The following is a 25,465-nucleotide window of genomic DNA, read 5'->3' as shown; positions in this document are numbered from 1 at the left end:
TATATCCTCTCACCTCGAGTCGGACGGACGAATTTCATCTTACCTGTTTTCTCTGCACGTCATGTCAAAGGCCTAACGAATAACATCCCGGGATAGATGCGGCTCGCTCATTGCAGCGAGATCTATTACGATAGCGATCGCAAGTTAAGGGAATTTCTGGTTGAAGCGGCCAATGACGTAGCAATACGTCCGAGGTTAAACGAGGATAAACGAGGATACTTAACCGCTTTTGTGTAATGCAGGTGGTCGCAGGCTGCATTGCTTAGGGAGGGAATGGATCGCAAGTGACGTTTTCCGGGTTCTTTGGCCATTTACGTAAATGGATTGATGCATGAAGATGAAACACAAAATGCTGAGATTGTTTGTCGATGCCCCCCGGAGAGAAGAACTTTGGGATACGATATTTTCCAATTTTTTATATTTGTGAATGTCCGTGCTGCGGATCGGGGCTTCCTAGACGAACACGAATTTGACGACGCCGTTCAGTGGAGGACAAGAAAGTCTGATTCAATACGTAGGATCGTATTCGAGGACCTCCAAATCGACTGGGACGGTGATTGCAGCAGTGAGAGTGCCATTATGTGTACCTGGAGACATTACTTTGGGAAGCATCCCACCGTCTGAGCTCCCTTTGATGAACGCGGTGTTGCCCAACACTTGTACAATAGCGGGAATGGCACTCATGTGACGTTATGGAAGCACGGCTCCATCGTTGGTGCTGGTCGCAAAGGCAGCAGTCGCTGCTGCGGATGAAGTCGTGCCAACCGAGACAGACGATGTAGCGGTTGTCGTCACGCTTTATCGAGGTTGGACTCATTGACGTTGAGATACCATTTCGTGAGCAAGGCGCTCCTTGTGGTGGTGGCTGAACCGTTATCAGCGCTGACACCGTTGTTGACAATGTCCCCCCCACCAAAGTGTCGTCGATCATTTGTATGACCCACGAAGTAGTTCAGATGTGTCTCGTCATCTTCAAGACCAGAATCGTTCGCTCCGAACTCCACATTACATGACTATCCTGCCGGATGGCGAGTATCGCCGAACGCAAAGTGCCGTGACAACGGTGGGCACAATATCCTAGTCAGCAATGATCCTTCTTGAACGCAACTCTGGGAAAAAGTGCCACCTCCGCCACAGACATCACGCACAACCCGCGCACCCCTTCGAGGAGCCTCCCGCGACGAACTTGGAATTAGGGCAGCGCCCAGCATATTTGGTGATTTGTGATTTGCCATTGGCGGCTCCCTCGTACATCGAGTCGTAATAATTAGCCCCATGTGGGTTGTCATATGGGATGTCCTCGTCGTCGCCGCTGGTGAAACCATAGCAAATCGCGCCAGCGAGTTTCCCCGGTCGCCCCGGGTAAGTCTCATTGTTGCTACGTGCTAGGAGAGATGTGCACGTCTCAACACGCCTCTTGTCCATCCTCAGGGCTCCCGACGGCCGCTGCATTCGAAGCTGTTCTGGTGAGAACCAAATAAGGTGCGGCAAATTCAGCGACGGAGAAGGTGTTCCAGAGCATCAGCAATTCAACTGTGACTCCGGATTGTCCCAATAACTGAGCTCTGACCGTTCCGGGCAGTCTTTCTTGTACCCATCACGAGAGTCCTCGTAGGTGGATAGATTGTCTCACAGGCAACTGTCCGTCGTCGGAAAGCGGCCATCGTCATAACCACCAAGCATCGAGTTGGTGTGCACGACCTATCGGCATGCCTGGCGAGCCGTCCACGCTGGCAGGGGTTTGACATTCGGTTTCGCTGCTTCGTTTAACAAAGCCGAAGCCCTAATAGTCTGCTCCTGGTCTGCTCTTCGGAACTAGCCATCGAACACCAGTCTGGTGACGAGCAGCCCCTCTCTCTCTCTCTCTGTGTGTGTGTATATATCATTTACCATGATCCCTCCCGGGTTAGTAGGTAAAGTCCCTTGGCAAAATCAGCTTCACCCCAATTACGTCCGTGCCGACGAAATTAATAGTGACAATAGAATCTCATCCAGTTACTCTACTGTTGACGATCAATTGAAAACCTCCAGGCAACGACTCGCAGAGGCGCCAATACCTCTGGTACACTTCGTCATTCGTTGCAATGCTATGTCCACTCGAGATGACCCGTCTTAGGTTAAAAATAATCAAGTCAATCCTGGGAGTCCTTCCGAAGTGGATGCCACTGAATTTTAACGACTTGCTGCATCGTCTGCATCGAAGCATTATGATGCCTGAGCTCCAAGTAGGATATAGCGAGCTGATGTTGGGACATCAGTCGAGAAGGACGATCCTCCGCCAGTGTCTGCTCGATCAGGACGATCCTCCAGCGGCGTCTGCTCTTGAATCTTGACCACCTGTTCCAGTAATGACACAGCCTCTTTGATTTTGCCATAGTTTCGGAAGTTCCGCGCGGTGAGATCGTACACTTGTAGCCATCGTGGGTCTACAGTTAACCGATCTAAGCCAAGATAAGTGAAAAGACGATCCATCAAGACAAAGACCTTTGCGTCATCGCGTATTTCGTACAGCAGCCACCCACAATTCATCAAAATACGAATAACCATCATCGAGGGCTCGGAACTAAACATCAGACTCATCTCCCACGATACCATTGTCTGTAGATGAGGCCGAAGTTGCCGCCCGATTTTTTGCCACGACACTATATCTTTACGAGAGATGGTGATCAAACATCCAGTTGTGATCCAACATTCGTGCTGTTGCTCCAGACTGAGGCGGTCCCTCGCCCAGGCGTGGATCAACGGGTGCATCGAGACGCACAAAAAACCCTCGTTGCTATCGGTCGACACCAGCGAGAATGCCTTCAGCAGGTAAATAGCTTCAAAGAGTCGAAAGGAATCCCACGTCCGGACACCTGCTTGAATAAGAGGTGGAAGGTGCGAGACATGCCATGGCATTAGGCGACTCAAGTCGCCTTCATCAGTTTTATTTGAAGATATTGCTTGAGCCCCCTTCCACCCGGCTTCAAACAATGGTCGGGGTAATCGACTGGGTCCGAATGACGAAAATACGGGCAACAGTTGCAGAGCATCGTTGGCAGATTCAGTGTTCGACGATTGCAGGATTTCTGCCGACGCTTCAAACGTCGCATAGACGTCGCGATAGCGTGACTGTGCCTGAAATGGCCGGAAGGTAAGAAGACGCTTCCGTTGTTGCTCATACACGATGGGGTACTCCTTTAGCGTGCAATGACCACGTGACACGTAAGATCCAGCTTGGATTAGTGCGAGAGGGTGTGATCGCAAAAGGAGTGCGACGACATGAGCATCGTCCTTGAGAGTCTGATGTTGATCGTGAGGAATATGTGCAGCCCGGAGCAGTAGTTGTCGAGCCTCAGCGTCGGACAGTCCTTCCAAATCGACCCATTTTGCCGTGGCATACTGCCGGCATTCGGCGTTACGTGATGTTAAAATCACCACGCCTGACGCAGCGGTCGGAAAATATGGCTGGTAGTCAATATGGGGCTGATTATCGGCGTTGTCCAATATCAACAACCACGGTTCTTTCAGATTGGCAAGACCTTGCCGAGCGTCCTTCCATGTCCGTGCCAGGATGTGAAGTCGGCTCGCGATATCTAAGAATCCGGTTTCTGCCAAATGGGAGGTGCTAACGTCGACCCAGAAGACCCCCCCAAAATCTGGTCACGTGAGCAATGGGCGACTCGAACGATGTTTGCCATTGTACTCACGATTGGCGAACGCGTTGCGCGAGTTGCAAGCAGATCTCGCTTTTGCCCTGACCACCTATACCGGAAATGACAATCCGGCACTGACTCCGATGTGAAGAGTTCTTGGCAGCATCCCGAACGATAATATCCAGCTCCTGAAGAATGTCATCGCGGCCTGTAAACAGCGTGTTGGCAGAGCGAGTAACGGTCCAGTGCACAGGATTCGCGATTGAATTGGGATCTAGGTGGATTAGCCCTTTCGGAGAAGTCCATCAGATATGCAACGAACTTGCATCGCCACTAACCTCGACGCTCCTGGTCGACTGGATCTCCAACGGGCCTGTCGGCACGTCTCCATTCTTCTAGCACAGCCTTGGTACAAGCCGCGGCGGTCGCTGCAGCATATGCGTGCCACCGATCACTTTTGTGGCTGTCCGCGTAATCGCACGCGCTCTTAATCACAATCGTGGGGACATAATCCCATGTACCCGCACTCTCCATCTCGAACCCAATCACTTTCTCCTCGGTGGCAATCCGATCTCGGTGCAGACCACTCTTCATGACTTGATTACTGCATGCTATTCGGCCCACGTGAATGGACGGCTTTCTCGCATCTTGGATTTCTCTTGCCGTCAATTGACCTCCGTCCGGGGAGATGCCCAATGCCCTTAGGATGCGCTTGCGTTCTTTCACCGAGGTCTCATCACAAGCAAGGTTCTCACAAGAGTTCCGCAAGGCTGAGTCGCAAACGTCATCATTCTGTTCCTGGCCATGGTCGCAAATGTCACAGCATTGTATCCGGTGTTTGTGCCGATAGTTAGCGGGGTAAAGTTTATCGTTTTCTGGTCCCGGATAGGCCGACCCGGAAAACCCCTCCTTTGTACAGATTTGAGTCAAGAAGACACTGGTCTTTTCTTGGAGTCTTTTGGGAAACAGATAGCCTGACATCTTCCCGACAAATGCCCGAATTTCCGGATTCGCTCGACCCAGAGTATCTTCCACCTCCTTCTTTCTGATGACCCCGTTTGAGTATTGTGAGCCAAAGTCGATCTGAATCACCGACGTACGGATGATAACGTCGCCCAGGAGAATCTCGGCGCCATCAGCCGTCGTTGGGACTCCACCACAAATACCGACAATGATGCCGACTTGAGTCCTTTCAAAGCTGGAGCGAAGATTGGCGGCCACCGCGGTGGCGCTGCTCGTCCCCATGCCCGGCATATACACCAGGACCACATGTTGGTTGCCTAGCCGTCCTGTGGTATAAATATTCCAATCCCCAGCCGCCTCGCCGTAGGAGAAACCATCCGTCTCATACTCCTCGTCCAATAGTGCTTCGACGGCATTACGCTCGACGGGTAAGGCGCAGATAATGGCGATCTCGAAGGCGTCCCGGCTCTGGGGACGAAGAAGGCATGCCATTAGAATATGACGAGCAGCATCGGATAGGTAGGAGTTCCGTTCGGTCCAGTCGCCAATGTAGAAACAAAGTCGGATTCAGGGATCGTTTCACGCGCTGCTAGAGACGGAGAGTCAATAGGAATCAGTCCACAGGGTTGGTCAGAGGAGGATGCTGTGCAGCTTTGGGCAGGGTGACAATGGCTGCTCCAGCCAGCGCAGGGCGGCAGAGGCAACATTATCGCTCAGCCTCACCACGCTCGTGGTTTGTAGTCCTCCGCCAATGGTGGCTTTTTCTCCAGACGCGCGAATAGGGATTTCGTGTCTCGGCTTCTGCAAACAAGCCCAATCAGTGGGGCTTTGAGCTTTCTGACCGAGGAACGCACTGATTCGTCACCGACGTTTGAGTTGAAGTTCACGGTCCGCTGTGACCACGCGATGAGGTTTCACTTAAGGCGCCAGACCATGTACGAGTACAGAATACATAGTGCCAGTGATTGGAGCCACAAGAATACAATTTGTTACCTTTTTGGCATGCTATAAACATCTGCAATGGAATTGGTCACAGGATTGAAAACGACGACGGTATTGAAATATAAAAGTTGACGTCATTTAGGACTGGCGGGGCAAAGCGAGTCAACTACAACGCTCCACTCATTTCCCTCTCACTTTGAATTCTCGAGCTGGGCAACATGCATTCTCAGAACACATCGAATGGGATGTTTGTTATCGCCGAAAAGAACGATGATGGCCAGTGGCCTGATGACATTTCTTCCTTTCCCAACAAAGATCCTTTTCTTTGTTCCACGTCCGTGCTTCTAGTGAGAATAACCACGCATTCTCTCGAGTTAATCCTCCCTTCGGACCAGGTTTATCACTTCCCCCCATCACCTCTCTCATTGAGGTCCCCATCCTCCTGACAGGAATCAGCTCAAGGTTCAGGAAAGCTTCCCACGAGCTGGGTGCGGTGAGTATCGTTATACACCCGCCCGGGAAGGTGGGCGAGCAAGGCCGGTTCAGGTTATCGCGGTCGACGAAGAGTCCAGCGATATGGCCGTGTTCGCCGTGACCGAACAGACTATGCGTCATCGTACTTCTCTTGTCAATCCAACGCCAACAGAGTTCGGACGGCCCAAAGCTCGACCAGCATACGCGGGCTCGGGGGGAAACGGAAGCCGTTCCGCCTCATGAATGGGGCGGTTTCACGCCAACGTAGCCAGCCTCGAGTTCCGAAAGTATCGCACCGTAAATTTGGTATCTTCCAATCAGAGGCAATGATGACGATGGTCTTGACGATCCGTTTAACGCTCCTGACGAACGGCACCTAACCGTTGTGGATGTTTGAGTGGAGCGCTCTGTGACCGTGGGCTCTGACGCTTCGTTCCTTCTGTTACGAAAAGAAAAGTGAAGTACCGGGGACCTTGGAAGGCCTGCGAGGAACATGGCATGAGCACATTTACAGAGCCAATCCAAAGAGGAAAGCCCGGAGCACCAGAAAAGTGTCATGGACTATTCATGATCGAATGATCGACAACCGAGTGTGCTTCACGAAATATACAGGGCTTGGATTACTAGGTTCCCCAGTTCGTGTTGCCTTTCCAAGGGAGTTGATCGTGTCCCGGAGTCTTTGCATTGCACTTATTGGAATGTCGGACTAGGCTTTGTCTGATCCGAAGCGGCCCGCTGATGTAGCTTCGCATTATAGACAGAAATCTATTGATCGTGGTTTATATCGGAAGAGAAAGGCCGCCCATCGGACACATTTTGTTTACCGAACTTTTTGACCACCATACACAATTGCCGTCGAACGCCGCCGGGTGAGTTGTGCCACCCTTTCTACGCGATAATTTTGTTTCTTCATAGCACAAAGCCCTGTGTCTCAAATGATGCGCTGTCGGCGGAGGACCCTGGTCTTCGGCAAGTCATGCAATGATGACGCCGCTCCACGCTGCCAATTGGGGTATCTCCTGAAGAAGTCATCGCGTCACTGGTTTCGCCCCCATTGTATCGTCGTATAGATTGCCCCTCTTCGTTGAACCCCGAGTCTTTCAATCCCTCCCCAATACGCCGGTTCGTCGATGGGGCCACGTCCAACCCTGCCGTTAAGCGGCCAGGTGTGCATGGCTGATGAATTCGTGTATTCTTTTTTCGTCTCGTGACATTCGGACGTCGTTCTCCGCGGGACCTGGTGAGGGTTTAGCATTCGAAAGGCCGGTCGATACGAATGGAACTTACCATCCACAACGTAGGCCATGGAGACGGTGGTGGCATTTTGCCTCGAACGTGTCTTCTTCGCTTGGAGACAAGTCTCTAACGCATATAACCAATCTGTGCCCAGGAGGAAGTCGCATTCAATATCACACTCTTGCGAGAGAACCATGTACGGCCAAGTGATGAGGACGTTTGGAGCGTCTGGGTGGAACACTTGAAGACTGGCGATTCCTAGAACCGGAAGGGGAAGTTGATTGACGCCTAAAGAGCGGATGTTCTGACATCGTGCTCGCCGCCCCGCCGTGAGACTCTCTAGAGGGGTATACGTTCCATTGATATCCAGGATCACTCCCTCACGAACAAAGGATTGGACCAAGGAGCCTGTGTCCAGCCGGGCCCAGAAACCCTGAGTGCCCTTGTCGCAGTTGTGGTTGGCCGGGATGTGCAGCTGTATCGTTTTTCCCTCTTCTGGGTCGACGAGGTCTTTTTTACACTCAGAGACAATCGTTTTGAGAGCCTGCAGATCCCTTCGATTGTCAACCCCGATCGCCAGGTGCAGATGCATCATCACAATGACTCGGTTTTTGGCGTTGAGAAGATCGAGAACAAACTCTTTGATTTTGTGACCGGCTGATTTGATCGGAGAAGTGAAAGATTTCCGAGTTCGACAAATAGCTCTTTCCGGTTGGTAATCGAATGGAAGGCTGGGCGAGCTTTGGGAGCCGGGACGGCGGCCATGAGCCTCGTGTACCTGTCACAACTGTCAGGATTGGACCAGGACAGGAAAAATACGAGGTTGAGTGCTCACATCAGGCTCAACTTCAACGTCTGGATGTCCTTGCGGTGACCGCGAGGTTTCCACGGTGGAATCGTTCATCTTGTGGAGAAGACGATCAAACTTTCTGATCGTGTCACCCCAGCATAATTGACGAGCGACGTGTGGTCAGGTACGGATTCGATGGATTGGCAATCAGAGGGAAGAGAAAGAAAATGACTGGCACAACGAGCATATTGTGTCTCACGGCAGAAAAGTTGGCAGAACCAAAGATTGTGATATGCGGGGCGCGAGACCCAACGCGCCTGGTTATGCGTTAGTTTTTCTTAGCCCTGCCATCTGCTAGCCAATTTTTCAAGCCTGATGGCCTCAGCTGAACCCAACAACGGGCACCGCACCCTCACCCCCATGGTTGCCCTGACGAGGAACGGGGTCACGGTTGCTGAGGATTGGGTTCCCATAGCGGTGAAGTTGCCCTCTTGTTGTTCGTTTCACGATCACATCATTTTCAGTATCCCAAGATAAGATCTGTGTCAATAGTGAAGGTCCAGCTGAAATTTTCTCCCGACGGAAGATGAAAGATCAACGGTTGAGTTCGGTTGACCGACTTTCCTGCAGGCTCGCATTCCATAGACCGCGAACAAAACACCGAGTCATGAGCACGGATTGGGTTGACAGCCTGCGCCTGAGAAGCTGTCCAACGGAGACTCCCAGGCTTCTAGCTTGACTGCATCTTTTCTTGTCATCCCCGCCAAAGTCGATGGCGAACAAACTCGTTGTGCGATGAAAAGTCCCATCGTCAGCCGCGAACATTCGGTGTTGGAAACAGATCTGGTCCGCCTTGGACCAGCCCGCCATCTTGCCGTGGGTGAGCGTGTTGATGTTCAATCTTTTTAGCGTTTCGGGACGGCCCTTGGGACGCCGCCCTTGGGGCGTCACAGGCAAGGTAATGAGTCAGAGCCGAACTGCCCCTGTGCTGCAAAGCTCTAGGCTGATTTCTACCCCGTATGGGGTAGACTGGCTTCTCCTAATCAGGGCAAGCGGCTATCACCGGGCAGACGCCAGCGAGCCCCGACCGAGCGAAGCTGGACCATCTCCTCTAGATCAGCCCCGCTGTATTTTTCAATCAATTTCCTGATCCATCCCCGCGTGGATCGACCATTATGACCGGGTACGACGAGCTCGCGACTTTGATCGGTTCATATCCGGAGTTGGCGATTTTTCGTCGGTTTGGCCACCTCTCCGCCAAAGTCCTGCTTTGTATGCAAGCCGAATTACTGGAGAAAACGGAAGGTCGCTGATGCACGGGACAAGTTGGCACACTATTGTCGGTATTCCATTCCCCATGCTTTTTCTCCCGAAACCAAGTTGGCCGTCGTATCCCAGACGCGTTCGCTCTCCAGATGAACGAGGTGTCCAAGATCAGGAGCCCAGAACCTCGCAATCTCGAATCCCTCCGGAAATGGCTGGCCAGTGAGGAAGGCGGCAATCACTTCCTCGCTCAGGCCGGAGTCGAGGCCAAAGCGTGGGACGCGGAGAGCTCAGAAGACTTGATGGCCTTCCGGTATCTGGACGACCGGTTTGCGCAGTGGATCATGAACGTCGTTATCCCTGCCTATCACCGTCGCATCGGACATTGGATCCATCAAAAGAGAGAACGAGATGACCTCGGCGACCTCTGGCACTACAAGGAGGGCCCGTTCATGGTCATCGGCGACATACTATGCACCTTCCTTTCCTCGTTGCGGCCATCTTGTTGTATCTTTGTCCTGTACACCGTGCAAAAAGCACTGACCCGTTTCGTTCTGATAACCTGCTTGAGCCTTGCCTTCTCGCTGGTGATGACGTTTGTTGTCCAAGCTCGACGGCAGGACGTTTTCGCCGCCACTACCGCCCTTGCTGCCGTGCAAGTCGTCTTGGTCGGTGGCGCCGACGTCATCAACATCGGTACCAAGCAGGATTGAGTCCCACAATCTGATAGAAGAAGGGCAACTGAGAAATTACGCGCAGAGTCCGATTCAGGCGCCAACAGCTATTTGGTGTCATGGCTTCATTGATCGTGTTGATTCCTGACGAAGAAATGCTTCATTGGCATCTTGGAACACTCACTTCATTCTACGTCCGAACTTCGACCGCAATTGGTAAAGCAATGCAAACACGCACAATCTAAAGCGAAATTCCACCATTCCATCCACCGATTCCGAGTTGCTATTTTAGTTCCTTTGAGCCACGCCGGCCATGGTTCGAAGCTTGGAGCCCTCGTCCGCCTCACACAACTTCTTCTTGGGGCTGGCATAAAAGTCCTTTTTCTGGTTTTGCTGCTTCATGATAACGTCCTCCTTGATTTTGTTAGCCTCGACCGCACGCTTTTTATCCTGCTCTTCATCAACGTGGACGAACATACCTGGCTTGGGAGGACGGCATTCGACTGGGGCAATGGGTCCTCCGGATGAGCTGGTCTCGGCTCCCTGGTCCTCGGAGAAGACGGCTTCCTTTTCGAGACCCGGAGCGATGAACAAGGTGACTGCCCTACTACTCGGTTTCGATTTCCAGCACCACCGAGCGTCAAACTTATGAGAGCAGGTATACGTCTGTCCGCTGCTCGTCGACACAATCCGATCGTGGGCCAGGGACTCTGGTGCGCATCCACCCAGCAACCGATCCGCCGTGGATTTCGATACCACACAGCAATCCACGCCGGAGTCTCGGTGCATTTGCCCATCTTCGTACCGTGTCGGCGGACCGGGACCCTTTTTGTTGGCCATTATCGAGACCGTTCGTGTGCCGTCTTCAGACTATACCATTATCAACTCACGTCCAAATAGTATTCGTGGCTCTCACCATTGAGCTCAGGGTGTGCAGGTTGCTCTCTTTCGAGCGTCTTATAATGTTGTACGATTTCCGGGTCCTCTTCGATTGAACGTTGGGCCAGGCGCGCGGGACATCGGTCACCACAATAATCACGGCGCCGGTAAATCCTGATGGGCCCATATCGCGACTGGTTCCAAGGTCATAAGATGCGGAGAGATCTCTGTATCCCATATTGAGTGCTCTAGACCGTGAGGCTGAGAGCGTAAATGGCCCGGCGCCTGGCTATCGTGTGCTCTACAAAACGGGGCGGACAATTTGACAGCGCTTGCACTGACAAGATCTCCCTGAACAGGCAGCACACGTAGTACAGAGCACTGGAAGAGAAATTCCTGATCGTACTGAAGGGGTTGTCTGGGCCACGGGGAATGCGCCGTGTGTCTAGCCTCACAGGGCCGATGGGCCATTTGTTATCCGGAAAATGCAGCTTGAGCGACGCCTTGGTCGTCGCAATAACATTGAGGCCGCTGCAAGGTATGCTCGGTCGCACAGACGTGGATCCTCGGGTGCAATTCAGCTGGAAGAGCCCCACTCCCGTCGGCAAGCTGTACACGTGGCATCCAAACCCCCTACTTAAGGACCTCCATCTGGCTCATCGTGGTCAATGTGCCTTCTTCGCATGAGATACATTCTTGGGTGACCAACCCCCCAATCCATGGCCATTTGCTTGCACCATGCAAAATGCCTCGAGCCTCCTTGTTTGTTCTCTGATTGATCATTTCCAAACCGGTGTAGGGATCCATGTTAGAATCTCCCTTCAGTAACAACATTCGGATTTATTCGCTGCGGGCGCTTATAGTTCTTCGTAATTCGCTACCAAATCAAGTTTTTACTTTCAGCCCCTGTTTCACGGCTTGAAGTCTAGTCTGAAGGAGCTCACTTCCCAGGAGTCTCGTCCAGCAGTCCCCACTCGAGCATCGCAGTTCTCGGCCCTATCCTCTAGGGTATCCTGCTCATACGAAATCGTCCAAAATCTAGCAGGACGCGGAGCAGGTCTATTATCCTTTACCCGGGAAGAGCCACCTAGAAACCTAAGGAAATATGAACTGACACTGGTCTGAGAACCGGTACAGGCCGAGTCGCTCAGGTAGCCGCCCCTGTTGCGGCTCGATCCTGACCTGGATTATATAAGGCGGCAAGAGCGCTGGCCAGAGGCGATTGTGGTGCACGATCATGTTTGGTTGGTGTGATATAGGCAATGAGAGTCGCGACTACAGTCACACCTGGGTGTGGTTATCTCATTCCACAGTCAGCATCTGTCACCGTCCACAGCTGCAGAACGTCGTATAATCGAAAGCATTCGCGGCGCATGGTTGTCGATGATCGTGTTGCGAACCTTGTCCGAATTTGATGTCGGGCCGAAGCAAACGTGATCCTTTCAACATGGAGCCACGTCGTGTCCTGCCTCCTTTTATGATAGAATACAGAAGTCGGTAAGTGCTTCGTGCTCGATGAATATTTGCCTGCAAAAAGGGCCCTTGGTATCGATCAGAGTGCCTTCCGGCTATCAGTGTTGCCACAAGAGCTATGGGTTGTTAGGCCCAGACCACGCTTTGCAGTGCATCTGAAAGAGGTCCTCCGATCCCTTCTCGAGCAAAACGAAGACCAGGCGAGAGCACGTTCACACCGTGAGAACGCAAAAGTGCGAGCCAATGCAGATGTGCTCCCCTGGATGCTTCGTGTGAGATGGCATACACTCCCAACCGTCGATGGTATATGAAGCGACTATTCCTCCGCGCGTGTAAACGTGGTACGTCCTGGAATAATTCAAAAGCCGTTGACGACTTGGTTCCTCTGGAGGGGTTATATCTCCGGCACGCTAGCGTTCGAGGCGGGAGCTGGGGCTTGTGGCTGGAGACCGTTGAGGCTCTAATAGATGGGACGTTGGTCAAATACCGATCAAAATGAGATAGTAGCAGAGCTTGACTCGGCAATTTGAATGTTCATGTTGGCCACAAGTCTGGATGAAGCAAAGGAAAAAGGAGTGCCATTGGTGGCAGCCGCGAACGAAATTTCGAGCGTCAATCCGTCGGACATAGACGCAGACACGGAGAGGCGCACGTGCTTCAACGTGGTAGCCACATACGCACGAGGGATGGAGCGGATATATTGTATCTTTCAAACAAGGGTGTCCTATCATTTTCACTCGTCTGGACTTGCCGAGGAAGGCAGACAAAACGGGAGGTTGGTGGGCGCCGTCCTTTACGTAAAGGCCCTCTACGTCAATTGTGCGACTTCTTCCAAACTCTACTTCGACTTTTTACCGGCTACTCTCGACAAACACTATTTCTCGACCTAAATCCTCACGCCTTCATGCATGCTCCTACATTGAAAGCGTTGTATCCGACTCGCTGAACAACTTAGCTTGCATCACAGTGGGTCGTTGGGGTTCTTCTCAGCCTTGTGCGTTTTACGTCAAACTGGAAGGCGGCGACTTAAAATGATGACAAGGCCAGCCCTCAAGTTCATCGACTGCGCTCCACTGGATAAGACCCAGACCGCCCAGATTCGTCGGCAAGTCAGGTCTCATGCAGCGAGGTGTGCAGGAGGTGATATTCCGGACACGGAGGATCAATCGTCGCAGAAGGACGTGCCGCGAAAGAGGCGCCGGAGACGACCGTATCTCAGTTGGACTGTTCCGATCAAGCAGACCGAACACCCTCAAGAACAACACCAACAGCAACAGAGTGACGTGCAGAATCACAAACAGAGCAGCGAGTCGAGTTCTCCACTGACAGCGCTTTCGGGAACCACTCTGATACCTGCGTCGAAAAGTCCTGTATATCATCAGCCTTTTGTCTCTGTTGTGCTGCATAATTGTAAGTTTGGGACCATCTCTTTGCCTCTGCTCTATGATTCCCCTGGGTTGACTCCGATGCGAAGACCTATGTCCGAACGTTGAATGCGCATTCTTGGTACTGACTAATGAGGTGGCAGATCTTCAACATCTCGCGGTGGCCATCCCAGAAATCGATGGCGAAGGACAATCTGCCTTGCTCCGAACGCGATGGTTTCCCCTGGTCATCAATTCGCCCCTCGTCTTCCAGGTCATCGTCTTATTCTCTGCCTCCCACTACGCGGCGCAAAGACAAGACCGAGCCTTCGCCGAAACCATTCTGTCGCTTAAACAATGCGCTCTCACGGGCATTAGGCAATCGCTGTCAGTCCGCAAGGGCAGCATGGTTCGTGACGAACTCATTGCCGCTACCGCCAAAATGGCAAGCTACGAGGCAATTTACGGGACGGAGCAGGCGTACCATAGCCATATGAAGGGCGTGGAGGAGATGGTGAAGGTGAGAGGCGGTCTGCATACGTTGGGGCTGGATGGGTTGATGTCTCGACTGCTGATTTTTATCGATACGAACTCGGCATTTTTGCTGAATACACATTTGCATCTTTCTGGGTCGGGGTCTTACTTTCCGAGGCTCGAGCCCTTTGTGTTCCCGGCTAACCCGAGTCGTTTCATTGGTGAGGTCTAAGGCCTGATGATGGCAAAGTGGGCGGAACGATGGAGAGAAGTCAAGCAAAATGGACATTAATGTGCTCTTGACGCAAACTCGGACCGTAGAAAGAAGTCCAGCAAGCCCGAGACGAACATCGAAGTGAGCCATGCACCTGCTCGGTCTTCAGATTCAAAACAGTAGCGCCCAGAAAATCCTGATCCATGGAACGAAGAGAGACAGGAAGACAGCACCCTCAAAGTTGTCAAACAAGTCTGACTTCGACTTAATATCCTTCTCTTCACCTTTAGCAAGTCGACGTCCGGAAACCGCCGATTTATATCCTCTGTCCATGTGTACGATAGATAGCAAAATCACAAAGGTATTGATTACAAGGACCGGCAATACAATCGGTCCCATTCGCCGGTTGCTTACTATGAGTCGTGCACCAAGACCGCCATAGAGTTGAAAGAGGCAAAGTTGGACCATTTGCCAAAATGACCCAAGCATTAAGGCACGACGGTGTGGTGCTGACAGACTCTTTCTCTGGTCATCGCTAATTTCTTGTCCCGAATCTGGCGCCACACTTGGGCTAGAGGCATCATTTTTCTCCACTTGGTCGATGTCAACGTGCGCCCAGTCTGAGTGTTCCTTGGTGTTCGGGCTCACAGGTGCCGTGGATGGTACGTTTTGTCCCTCAGTGGCCGCTGGGTTTTTGGACGGTAGATTTTCGCCTTCTGGAGTATCCGGAAGCTTAGGAAAGCTTTCTTCAATCCTGGACACCGAAAACCAAGTGACAATCCCGAAAAATATAATGAGAAAAGAATAGTAGCCGATCCAAGGGGTGTCGTTTGCTTGGCTCGGGCTTTGGGAGTTGGCACAACGTGGCATCTTTGGTTTGAACAGAGAACGAGGCTTTGGCAGTCTCTGTCAGATCAAGGACAACGGCTTAGAGTGATAAATGATCAAAAGCTGGATGTTATATCAATCTTTCATCTTGGACAAGAGGAGGGGGAGGAGGAGGCTGCGGAAAGGGGATGATTTAAGAAATGAGGGGATGACGTGCCGGCGCACCTTTCACTGCCTCAATCAGGCGAGGCTGACTGGTGGAGAATGCCCAGGGCAGAATCCGAATCCGCCTAGCCACAAAGTAACACCTTCCCAGATCTTACCAGGAGTCCCTCCCAAGGTGCGTTTCAGGTGTTAGTGACAAGAAGTAAGGAAGTCAAGGAAAGTCAGGGACTAAAAGGAGCTAATGATAGGATCTTTCGTCTGCACATAGCCTGAACTCGGATGCGGACTCTTTGGGACATTTTTATCATTAGCATGCGCTGGACCATTCTCAAAAGACAAGAAATTCATCTTGTCACTACCATGGTCGTACTTCTTTTCGCGGTGTTTCCCATTGGGGCAGTAACATTCGAGACCTATCTTCATCTGCAAGCTCGTGGAGATACAACTTGCCCAGTCCCATTTCTTTATAGGACCATTCGCCAGTGTCGAAACGGGTATCTAGAACAACCACGCGACGAAAGTTCTATAAAACCAATTTCCACGGTGGCCCATTTGCCCTCTCTCGAGCTCTCTCGCCCTCTTCGCCGCCAAAAACTCCTCTTCCTCCCGATCAATAATATCCTTCCCTGACCACAGATCCGCCTCCTCGGGCTTCACCCCTTTGCACCTCGTCCACCACTTATACCCGAAGATCATAATCAAATACAGCGGTATGCCCAAGTATCCCGTGATGAAGTTTTTGTAGTCAAAGTCGCCATAGTCTTCGCTGTGCGTGAACACGGAGAAGTTCTTGGTTATTGCGATCAGAATGCACAGCGAGAGGGCACCGTAAGATCCGGCCACGCCGAGCGGCGCTCTAAACGCCAATGCAGTGTCGGGGACATTTTGCGCTTTGCGCGCGCGCACGAAGTAGATGTGTGCGACAAGGATGGAAATCCACGTGAGAAGACCGAAGATAGTCACGAGGTTGACGAAGTAGCTGAAGACGGTCTTGGAGTCGTCGGAGACGTTCATAAATGCGAGCAAGGCGAAGGCCGCGGAGACGCCGAGCGCGTAGACGGGCACGCCGCGAGCGTCGGTGTGTTTGAAGATACGTGGAGCCTTGCCTTCAGATGCCAATCCGTAGATGGTTCGGCTAGCGATGTAGAGGTCCGAGTTCGACGCGGAGAAGACGAACAAGAGAATACAGCCGTTGAGAATGCCGGGCAGGGCTTCGATGCCTGCGAGCTTTATGGCGACGACAAAGGGCGACGCGGAGGCCGAGCTGGATGCATTGTTGGCGAAGGCGAGTTCTTCTGAGTTGTAGGGGACGAGCATGCCGAGAAGCAGCACACTGAGACAATAGAAGAACAAGATCCGGTAGAACGTCAATTTGATGGCGCGGGGCACGGTTTTGCGCGGATTTTGCGCCTCGCCGACGGTGACGCCGACGAGTTCGGTACCCAGGTATGCGAATGTCGCGGTGACCATTGTCGACCAAAATGCCAAAAAACGCCCCGTGGCACCGTCGTCGATATACTCGGCAAACGCGCCCGGGTTGTTCCAGTAGCGGAAGCCCTTGCGGTCGTGGTCGGGACCGCCGCCCAGCGCGAGCACGAGGGAGAGGATAATGACGCCGACGATGACGATGACTTTGATGGTAGACAGCCAGAATTCGAATTCACCGAAGAATCTGATGCCGAAGTAGTTGATGCAGACGATGGCAACCCAGAAGATGGCGATGAAGACGCCGGGGTTCACGCGGTCACGGTCGACCCAATATTGGATGATGAGCGCGCCGGCCGTGAGTTGGTTCGGCGTCACGATGATGTATTTGAACCAGTATCTACAACACCAATACAAGATCAGTATCAGGATTACTTTCAATCTTGACTGAGCGGCGGGGGCGTTGAAAGGTGGGATTTGGGAGAAGAGAGCGCGACCGAGGACTTACGTATAGCCCAGCGCGAATCCAAGAGCGGGATCACAGAATCGGACAGCGTAGCCAGTGAATCCAGATGATAGTGGTAACCAGGCGGCCATTTCACCCAAAGCACACATGACGAGGTATACAATGAATCCGACCACAGTATATGAGATGAAGATCGAGCCGGGTCCCGCCCGTGCCAAGGCGGCGCCGGTTCCAATGATCAAACCGGTACCTATTTACCGAGTTCAAAGTCAGGATATCTCCTGCTATGATGAATTCCGTGCTTGGACGCATGACTGACTAACCGATAGCGCCTCCGATGGCAATCATAGTTATGTGACGAGCCTTGAGGCCTCGATGAAGTCGGGTACCTTCTTGGTATTCAACGCCATGGATAACCCCACTGTGCACGGGAGAAAGAGTTGTTTGTTGAGTGCTGTAGTCTGTTTTCTCCATCATGTCGTGCTCGGGCGAGGAATTCGAGGGTCGGTGGTGGAGACCTGTCATGGTGATGGTAATGGTGATGGTTGACCAAAGAAAGGTTCGAGTTGAGTGAGTCAAGAAAATAGAGTAGAGAGTGACATCCGCCTTCCACTTGAATAAATAAGAAAAAAAAAAAAAAAGAGGCGAAGTGAAAGCTCGGCTTCTTACCTTCACCCAGATCGGTCCCTATGTCAGCGACGTATTCGTAGGGTTGAGGCCAGTTCACAAGGTGGACATCATGGTGACCCAAGGAAATACCAAGGAAAGATCGACTCCTGTTAAGAGATAACGAGAGCGTGGCGATTTGGTGTGATTCGATGCTTGTTGAAAGTCAAGGTCGTGCAAGGCGGTGCAAGGCGATCAGTACGAGAATCAGGCCAAGCTGAGGCCAAGCAGAGGCCAAGGGGCGGCGGGGAGGAGCCTTGTGTAGACAAGGTTTTTCCTTGTGGCCAAGGGTGGGGATCCCATTGTAACTGCGGACCAGGTATACAGCCAATCAAGGGTTTATTGGTCAAATGCCGTGCGGAGCGATTCTGTGGGTTCTTGCCAAGTACGATCGCCCTTCAGGATCAGAAGTTCTGGAATGTGTAGGCGATGCCGGTCTGCCCTACAATCCCTCTGCCAAAACTGTGGGCCACGTCGAGGATTGACAGCTTGGACGGCGTCATACAATCGGAGGATTGACTTTTTCATTCAAGACTTTCAAACCGGTATTAGCCGCGTGTCGGTTATCTCTATTTGTCGATTTCGTCATACAAGACTTCGGGCGCAATTGGTCGCCGTGGTTGTTGTGCTGTAGTCGGACTGTTTGGTGGAGCAACAGGAGAGTCAATACCCCGTCTGTCACATACCTGAATCGTTTCGTCTTTTGCATATCTCCCGTGTTCCCACGTTTTAATCACCGAAAAAGAGATGCCATAGCCATTGGAAAAATCCGCCGCTTTCACCACCTGATTCGCCCCCCCCGCCACTACTCCAAGGATCCTGATTACCAGAGCCCCAGAGATCACCGTCTTGATCCGGTCCGTCCAGGCCACTGGGTGGTGATTGACGATCATAAGGCTGGTCGTGTGGTGCTGGTTGTTGAGGGTGGACTTCTGGTTCTGGAGCTTGGGAATCTCGTCCCAGACCTCTCTCCATGGCTTCATACCCTGCCATTGTTCCCGCTCCGGCAATGGCACCTTCACCAATGGCACCGGCTCCTGTAGCCGATCCCACTGCTCGTCCTGCACCCCCAACGACAGCGCCACCGACTTCACCGGCACCGGCGGCACCGGCGGCACCAGCGGCCTCTGCGCCGGCAGCACCACCCGCCGCTTCTCCTCCACCTCCCATCCAAACAGGAAAAAATCCCCAACCACCTCCTCCACTATGGCGGGAGAAATAGTCATAATCGATTGTGACCGCTGTGGCCAGCATGACGGCTCTTTGATCAAGTGTCATTCCATATTTGCTGTCTCGCCGTCCAAAGACCTCAGCATAGGCCGTGTTGGATTGATGAGTCTGAGAAACGACATGCCGATGGGTGGCCTCTTCTTGTAACCCTGCTGAATCCATTCGCAAAACGTAGCTGCCAGTATCAGTGAAGACTTCTCGTGCAAATCCACGGAAGCTTCGATTCACAGAGCCAATCAAGCGTGAATCTTCGTCGAGCAAAGAAAAATCCCATGACAGGAATGGTTCGTTGATCGATGCAAACTGGGCAAAAGAGGCTGCCGAGTTAGACGGACGGTTGCGCGCAATTTGCTGTAGTTGCGCCTTCGACAAGTCTTCCGCACTCCTTCGAGGCATGACCGCGGGTCCGGGCTCACTCAGTTCGGGATCATGGGAAAGAAACAAATCGTACTTACGCCGCAAGGGAGCCCATTGTGAATGCGCCTCACCAATGACACGCATTGCATCCAATGGCAGAGGCGAAACTTGGTGCCCGACCGCTAGTTCCGGATCACTTTTTGGCGACACCGAGGTGAATGGAGAGGTCTGTCCACTCGAAGAGGTTCCAAGGGGATCATAGACCCGGATGCGTGTATTGATCCATGAAAACGGTCGATCAAATCTCAACACCTCTTTAGCATCTCGGTCGAACACATGAGTGGTGAACGCGCGGTGTGTGGTAAACATCTGTCTCCGGATACGATTTCCCAAGCTCCCGTCGACCTCTGCCATGTATCCAATGTGATTTCCATGCGGATCGAGGATCACATATCGATTTGCCTGCTCAAACCCCACTAGTATATTCATCAATTCTATATGCCTTTGTACCACGATGCCCGACTGAGATAGGACCTTGGCCGCAGGATGGTCGGGCTTGAGGATACCATTCGTGTCGAAGGGAATGTGAACGGGAGCAACGAGAGGATTTTCTTTCGGGTCGGTCTCGGCCAGGATCTTTTCCATCGACGGACGTTTCGGAGGGGACTGTCCTTGCGATGGAGTCGAACCATCTTGAGGTTCGTCTTTCTTGGGGTTGGGAGCCGTTGAGTTCCGCTGGATGCTGCTCGTGAAATTTCGTGACCGTGACGCGAGAAAGAACTGCAGCCGCGGTTTCAGCACAACACGAGCGGATCTAGACATTAGAAAGACGGTCTTTTCCATGTCAAATCTTTCGTTCGAGTAATGAACAGATCTCATCGAGCAAAGACTCGGAGAGGTTAGGAGGATGGACATGGGTCCCTTGCCACCGTTCTGACGTCCTAAAACGGCTGTTCGAGACCAGAATCGATTTGGACGTGTCGCACGACTTTGGTCCCCCCAGTTCAAAATTAGTGGCAGTGTAGGAGCCAGGGGGAGGGCCAAAGGGGCTATCCTACGCCAAGGTTGTCTGTCACGTGATATCACGTGAAAAGTCACGTGCCACGTATACTGCACCGGTAACATTCAAGATATGTTTTTGTAGACTTGGGTCACCAAATGTATAGTCGTTCCACCCGATAAATCGCAGCTTCCGATGCTGAAGAGAGGCGACGGGACATCATTTCCGGAGCTGATAATTTGGGGCGAGACCCTTGCGCTGCTTCAGCAGATGCATATGGACGGCACAGCCCTCTCAACGCAGGCTTGGCCGCTGGCGGGCTCACACCACCAGCCGACAGCTTTATCGCCCGCAATGGCTGACAAAGTTCGCTCTCGTCTACCCCTTTCAGTGGCTTAGCGATATTCTTCGAGGCTCTTGGTACGACACTCCCAATTCCGACGCATATCCCATGTAAATCACTCACACCCTGCGCCGGGCTAGCATCTGGCCTAGGAGGCGAATGAGGCCGAGAAAGGACTCTAAGTGAATGGGCAATGCACTAGTGCACCTTTGCTCTATCTGTCTCAGCAAATGCTTTCTTCCTATATTGAGATCCCCAAAGACTCTGACGCATGCAGTCAAACAGAAAACATAGCCGCTGATATCTCCAAACGACAGCGGTTCCGTAAAGGCAATATTTCACACCGAAGCGGAAGGATGCAGGAGTCCCCACTAGCATAGAGGACCCCTTTAACTAAGTGAGTTTTGTGCGGAACGGGTTCCTGACAAAACGTTGTTTGGTTCAAATCCCTACCCTGTGATCTTTTCAGGACGAGCCCGCAACAATAAAATTAGGCGCCGAAGTCGAGTTCCGGCCCCCACCCAGAAGAACAACCCTGTGCGACGTTGCCTGGGGCTGTTCCATGTTTCATACCTCTAAATTCCCATTTACCTCCACAAGCACTGCTTCCTTTTTCCGATGAATCAGTGCTGTTGTTGATGTTCTTCACCATGCTGAGGGCGCTTTTCGCGCTCAGTCTCGCCATTTATGGCGCTCAATCAGCTCTCACAACTTCCACAACCACCGAATGGTTCTGGCTTTCCTGTAGGGACTTTCTCCAGCCTACCACGAAGTATTACTCACAGGCCTGCAGCGATCACCGTGGGCAACTACTTGTATATAACGGGAGGGGAATGGTATGATTCGTCGGGCGGTGGAGTGAACGTCTATACCCGTAAGACATTCATCGTCACGGCTAGAAGGCCAACGAAACTCACCCCGTCCAGAAACGGACACATACGTTATCGACTTGATGCAGTCATGGACGAACCAAACAGTCACCCCGGCCAGTCAAACCACTCAGCCAGATGATATGCCTGCGGTCAGGCAGCCGATTCTCTTCTACGAGGAGGAGACCAATATAATCAAGAGATATGGCGGATGGCCTTACGAAGGAACGAGTATGCCCTCGGAGGCATGGTATTTCGACATCGGGGGGACAAGTGTCAACTGGCGGAACGGTACCAGCCCGGCCGACAATGGTTTATCGGCCAACTCCCACGGACCATTTGCGTCTGCGTCAGCATATACCAACTCGACATTCTACAACTTTGGCGGCAACGTGTTCAAACCTAATGCTTTACCGAATATGACCGTCCTTTCGGGCTTGGTCACTCAGGACTATGCGTCCAGGATCTGGAGCAACAATACGGCCGATATACCTAACCAAAGCAAATATCGAACTCAAGCACGCGCGGTCCATGTACCGAACTTTGGCGGTGAAGGATTTATTATGGTGGTGGGCGGAGAATCTCCTCCGACAGAAGCATCCTTCTACGAGACTGGTACCGCGATGACTGATATGTCGGTCATTACATTATACGACATTGAATCTGGGAATTGGTACACTCAAAAAGCGACAGGCGAGATCCCGCCACCAAGGTCTGAATTCTGTGCAGTGGGATCGGCCACCGGCGACGGCCAATATTTCGACCTGTAAGACTGATCGAAAGAAACTTCCCCCCCGGGACCACATGTGGCTGACCATTTATTGACAGATTCGTCTACGGTGGCTCGACCAACACGACGTTCGACCTCAATAATGCTGACGATGAAGGGTATTTGAACGTCTACGCACTTTCACTGCCAGCCTTCCAGTGGTTCAAATCACCATCAACCACCACAGTGAGAAGAGCCTGCCATACTTGCAGCGTCATTGGAAACCGACAAATGGTCTCCATCGGAGGAAGACTTCCCAGCTCCCTTCAAGACCTTGGCGTGGAGCAAGATCCCTGGCCAAATGGCATTGGAGTTTTCGATATGACCGAGTTTGCCTGGGTAGATCATTACGATGCCGCCGCAGAGGTCTACGACTCACCTGACCTGGTAAAGCAATATTATGCATCAAGCTACCAAGAACCGGCTTGGAGTGATCCTACATTAGCTTCAATTTTCGGTGAGAGTCCCTTTCGTTCTCCCGTGTCGTGTTGCGCTCGTAACTGACCATATCTCCTCAGCGTATACGGTAACCAGTTCGACGAATTCGACTTCATCAGGCGGCAGCTCCTCATCGGATTCTTCGGGAAGCGACTCCGACAGCAGTGACAATACTGGTGCGATCGTGGGGGGTGTTGTTGGAGGAGTTGCCCTGATCGTCATCTTACTTGGAGTTTGGTACTGGCTCCGCCGCCGTCGCCGACCAGCTCACACTATTCCTGACGAGAAAGACCAAAAATTCCAACCCGTGCCTCACGAGGACCTGGTGGAAGCGGGGTCAAGGCCGCCGTGTTTCGAGGCGGACAGTAATTTGAGGTCGGAACTCGATGGGTTAGGGACGAAGCCACAGACCATCGCTGAGCTTCCGGCCAACGATGAAAGGGAGAATCATCCTCGTCAGTTATGAGGTTACAAAAAAGATTATGACGGCAATGTATGAAAATTGTGTGAGATTTTGAACCCCCGTTTTAAAACAAAACCGCCTTTGGGGTAAACCCTGGCAAATGGCTCTCGAGTCCTGTGTGTAAATTGCCAAGCTCCCGCGCAACATGTTGCCATGTAGATTTGTCCGCGCGAGATTTCTAGAAACGAAATAGGGGCTCGTATCTCGTAATCCAGACGGAAACTTAAATTCGTGGGGGAGCTTTGTTTCGCGTCAGCCACATGACGAAACGTTAAAGGTAGCGCTCACACCCTCCGTCCCTGGCAGATCTCCCAACATCCTCAGCGATGAAAGCAAGACATGGGAGGTCATCGAAGTCCCCAGGAGCGAATGATGGCCCTTCAAGCCTGGTGCTCTTTCATGAAGACTTACTAATAACGCCTCACGGGGGATCTTGTCACATCTCGGCGAATCCCATATCGTCTCTGTTGAGAAACGATTTGTTTTGCGACATCAGACCCCTTTTGTCCGTGAATCCGGCCGAAATCCGGCCGACATATCTATAGGAGTTGGCCTCCTGCTGATACCTCAGGCTTAGTGGCCAATTCGATCGAAAAGGACGCTCCATGTCTTATAGGCATGGTAACCCCCGGCGAGTATATAAACACAGCATCTAATATCGTGTCCCACGTCCGCCAGATTGGAGTGCTGACTTGACGTCGAGAACGTGGATGTTGAACCTTGAGCATGTCACAAAAAGCGATTATAGTCGATCCACAGGGCACGGGGCGTTTGGTGACCGATGCGCCTATCCCTAGATTACGCGATGACTATATTCTCGCAGAGACCCGAGCGATCGCTTTGAATCCAACGGACTATCACCACATGACCATGCTCTCAGAACCCGGTGCCACTCTTGGCTGTGACTGGTCTGGTGTTATCCTTGAGACAGGAAAGAATATAACGCGCTTCAAGCCCGGCGAAGAAGTATTCGGGGTTTGTCATGGAGGTGAGCCCCAAATAATCGAGTGGATCCTCAGCAGAGCGAGCATTGGGAAATGGGTATGTACTTATGTGACTGATTATGTAGGAAATAATGACGAGCACGAAGACGGCGCCTTCGCACAAGTCGTTGCGTGCAAGGAGATCGCGACCATCCACAAACCAAAAGGGCTTTCCTTCGAGGAAGCCGCCACGTTTGGAGCCGGCCTAGCTACCTGTGCCCAGGTACTTTATTATTGCATGAGACTGCCTTTTCCTTCGCCGGGGGAAATCGAACAGACATCCCGGGAGGCCATGCTCGTGTATGGAGGCAGTTCCGCGACAGGCACCTTGCTGATTCAGCTGGCGACATTGTAAGTACCTCGCCATGCCAGAACACGCCAGACCCTCCGAGACTCTACCGACCGAAGTAAACGTTGGATGAGTAGCTACTGAAGCTATCGCTATCCATCAGATCCGGTTTCCGCGTTTACACGACCTGCTCGGCCTCGAATTTCGACCTGGTCAAATCCAGAGGTGCCGATTATGCCTTCGACTACAACGACGCAAGCTGCGAGACACAGTTGTCCGAAACCATCAGGACGAATGGGGACTCTTTCAAATACATCGTCGACTGCATCGGCCACGATGAAACCGCGTCGTTCTGCGCCAAATTCATCTCCACGGAGGGCCGTGGTGGGCACTACCACTCCGTCAAAGCGCCGTTGCCGGAGGTGTTCAAGAAACTCAGACCGGAGGCGAACGTCCAGGCGACCACGGCGCTCGCATATACTCTGCTGGGAGAGGAGTTTCATTTACCTGGAATGCCACCATTTCCGGCGGATTTGGAGCAAGCCGCGTTCGCCAAGCAATGGCAGAATGTGGCTGAACCGCTGGTGCTGAAAGGGTTGTTGAAGCCACATCCTCCGCTCGTGTTGCAGGGTGGACTAGAGGCGGTGCCGACGGCCATCGTGGACGTTGGACAGGGGAAAGTTAGGGCGAAGAAGGCGGTGTTTTCGCTGCAGTAAAACAAAGGAGGGTGAAGGTGTCGAGCAGGGACTGGGGATGCGTGGAGCAGAATCAGCAGCCCCCCCCCCCCCCCCCC

The 25,465-nt window shown here is 52.3% G+C and overlaps 10 protein-coding genes across 10 annotated transcripts; 4 read left to right on the top strand and 6 right to left on the bottom strand.

Annotated features, from left to right (window-relative positions):
* Positions 1-2,205: 2,205 nt before the first annotated feature.
* Positions 2,206-5,090, bottom strand: Z518_00408 (uncharacterized protein; the record flags this gene model as incomplete). Its single annotated transcript, XM_013421011.1, has 3 exons — positions 2,206-3,607; positions 3,690-3,909; positions 3,974-5,090. The coding sequence occupies 3 exons, from the start codon at positions 5,088-5,090 to the stop codon at positions 2,206-2,208; spliced, it is 2,739 nt and encodes a 912-aa protein (XP_013276465.1).
* A 2,078-nt stretch (positions 5,091-7,168) lies between these two features.
* On the bottom strand, positions 7,169-8,154 carry Z518_00407 (uncharacterized protein; the record flags this gene model as incomplete). The annotated part of the gene is made up of 3 exons (XM_013421010.1): positions 7,169-7,251; positions 7,302-8,028; positions 8,086-8,154. 3 exons carry the CDS (start codon positions 8,152-8,154, stop codon positions 7,169-7,171), a joined length of 879 nt encoding a protein of 292 aa, XP_013276464.1.
* A 1,061-nt stretch (positions 8,155-9,215) lies between these two features.
* Z518_00406 (uncharacterized protein) lies at positions 9,216-10,016 on the top strand (the record flags this gene model as incomplete). Its single annotated transcript, XM_013421009.1, has 2 exons — positions 9,216-9,312; positions 9,439-10,016. The coding sequence occupies 2 exons, from the start codon at positions 9,216-9,218 to the stop codon at positions 10,014-10,016; spliced, it is 675 nt and encodes a 224-aa protein (XP_013276463.1).
* A 249-nt stretch (positions 10,017-10,265) lies between these two features.
* On the bottom strand, positions 10,266-11,094 carry Z518_00405 (uncharacterized protein; the record flags this gene model as incomplete). The annotated part of the gene is made up of 2 exons (XM_013421008.1): positions 10,266-10,847; positions 10,894-11,094. 2 exons carry the CDS (start codon positions 11,092-11,094, stop codon positions 10,266-10,268), a joined length of 783 nt encoding a protein of 260 aa, XP_013276462.1.
* Positions 11,095-13,363: 2,269 nt separating this feature from the next.
* Positions 13,364-14,399, top strand: Z518_00404 (uncharacterized protein; the record flags this gene model as incomplete). The annotated part of the gene is made up of 2 exons (XM_013421007.1): positions 13,364-13,739; positions 13,858-14,399. 2 exons carry the CDS (start codon positions 13,364-13,366, stop codon positions 14,397-14,399), a joined length of 918 nt encoding a protein of 305 aa, XP_013276461.1.
* A 153-nt stretch (positions 14,400-14,552) lies between these two features.
* Z518_00403 (uncharacterized protein) lies at positions 14,553-15,251 on the bottom strand (the record flags this gene model as incomplete). The annotated part of the gene is made up of 1 exon (XM_013421006.1): positions 14,553-15,251. One exon carries the CDS (start codon positions 15,249-15,251, stop codon positions 14,553-14,555), a length of 699 nt encoding a protein of 232 aa, XP_013276460.1.
* Positions 15,252-15,872: 621 nt separating this feature from the next.
* Z518_00402 (uncharacterized protein) lies at positions 15,873-17,790 on the bottom strand (the record flags this gene model as incomplete). The annotated part of the gene is made up of 3 exons (XM_013421005.1): positions 15,873-17,199; positions 17,308-17,515; positions 17,589-17,790. The coding sequence occupies 3 exons, from the start codon at positions 17,788-17,790 to the stop codon at positions 15,873-15,875; spliced, it is 1,737 nt and encodes a 578-aa protein (XP_013276459.1).
* An 870-nt stretch (positions 17,791-18,660) lies between these two features.
* Positions 18,661-20,361, bottom strand: Z518_00401 (uncharacterized protein; the record flags this gene model as incomplete). Its single annotated transcript, XM_013421004.1, has 1 exon — positions 18,661-20,361. One exon carries the CDS (start codon positions 20,359-20,361, stop codon positions 18,661-18,663), a length of 1,701 nt encoding a protein of 566 aa, XP_013276458.1.
* Positions 20,362-21,813: 1,452 nt separating this feature from the next.
* On the top strand, positions 21,814-23,403 carry Z518_00400 (uncharacterized protein; the record flags this gene model as incomplete). Its single annotated transcript, XM_013421003.1, has 3 exons — positions 21,814-22,496; positions 22,559-22,956; positions 23,018-23,403. The coding sequence occupies 3 exons, from the start codon at positions 21,814-21,816 to the stop codon at positions 23,401-23,403; spliced, it is 1,467 nt and encodes a 488-aa protein (XP_013276457.1).
* A 723-nt stretch (positions 23,404-24,126) lies between these two features.
* Z518_00399 (uncharacterized protein) lies at positions 24,127-25,388 on the top strand (the record flags this gene model as incomplete). Its single annotated transcript, XM_013421002.1, has 3 exons — positions 24,127-24,388; positions 24,470-24,734; positions 24,836-25,388. The coding sequence occupies 3 exons, from the start codon at positions 24,127-24,129 to the stop codon at positions 25,386-25,388; spliced, it is 1,080 nt and encodes a 359-aa protein (XP_013276456.1).
* Between the last annotated feature and the right edge of the window lie 77 nt (positions 25,389-25,465).

The sequence above is a fragment of the Rhinocladiella mackenziei genome, assembly GCF_000835555.1.
Source record: "Rhinocladiella mackenziei CBS 650.93 unplaced genomic scaffold supercont1.1, whole genome shotgun sequence".
Lineage (NCBI taxonomy): Eukaryota > Fungi > Ascomycota > Eurotiomycetes > Chaetothyriales > Herpotrichiellaceae > Rhinocladiella > Rhinocladiella mackenziei.
This window is presented reverse-complemented; position numbering and strand designations above follow the sequence as displayed.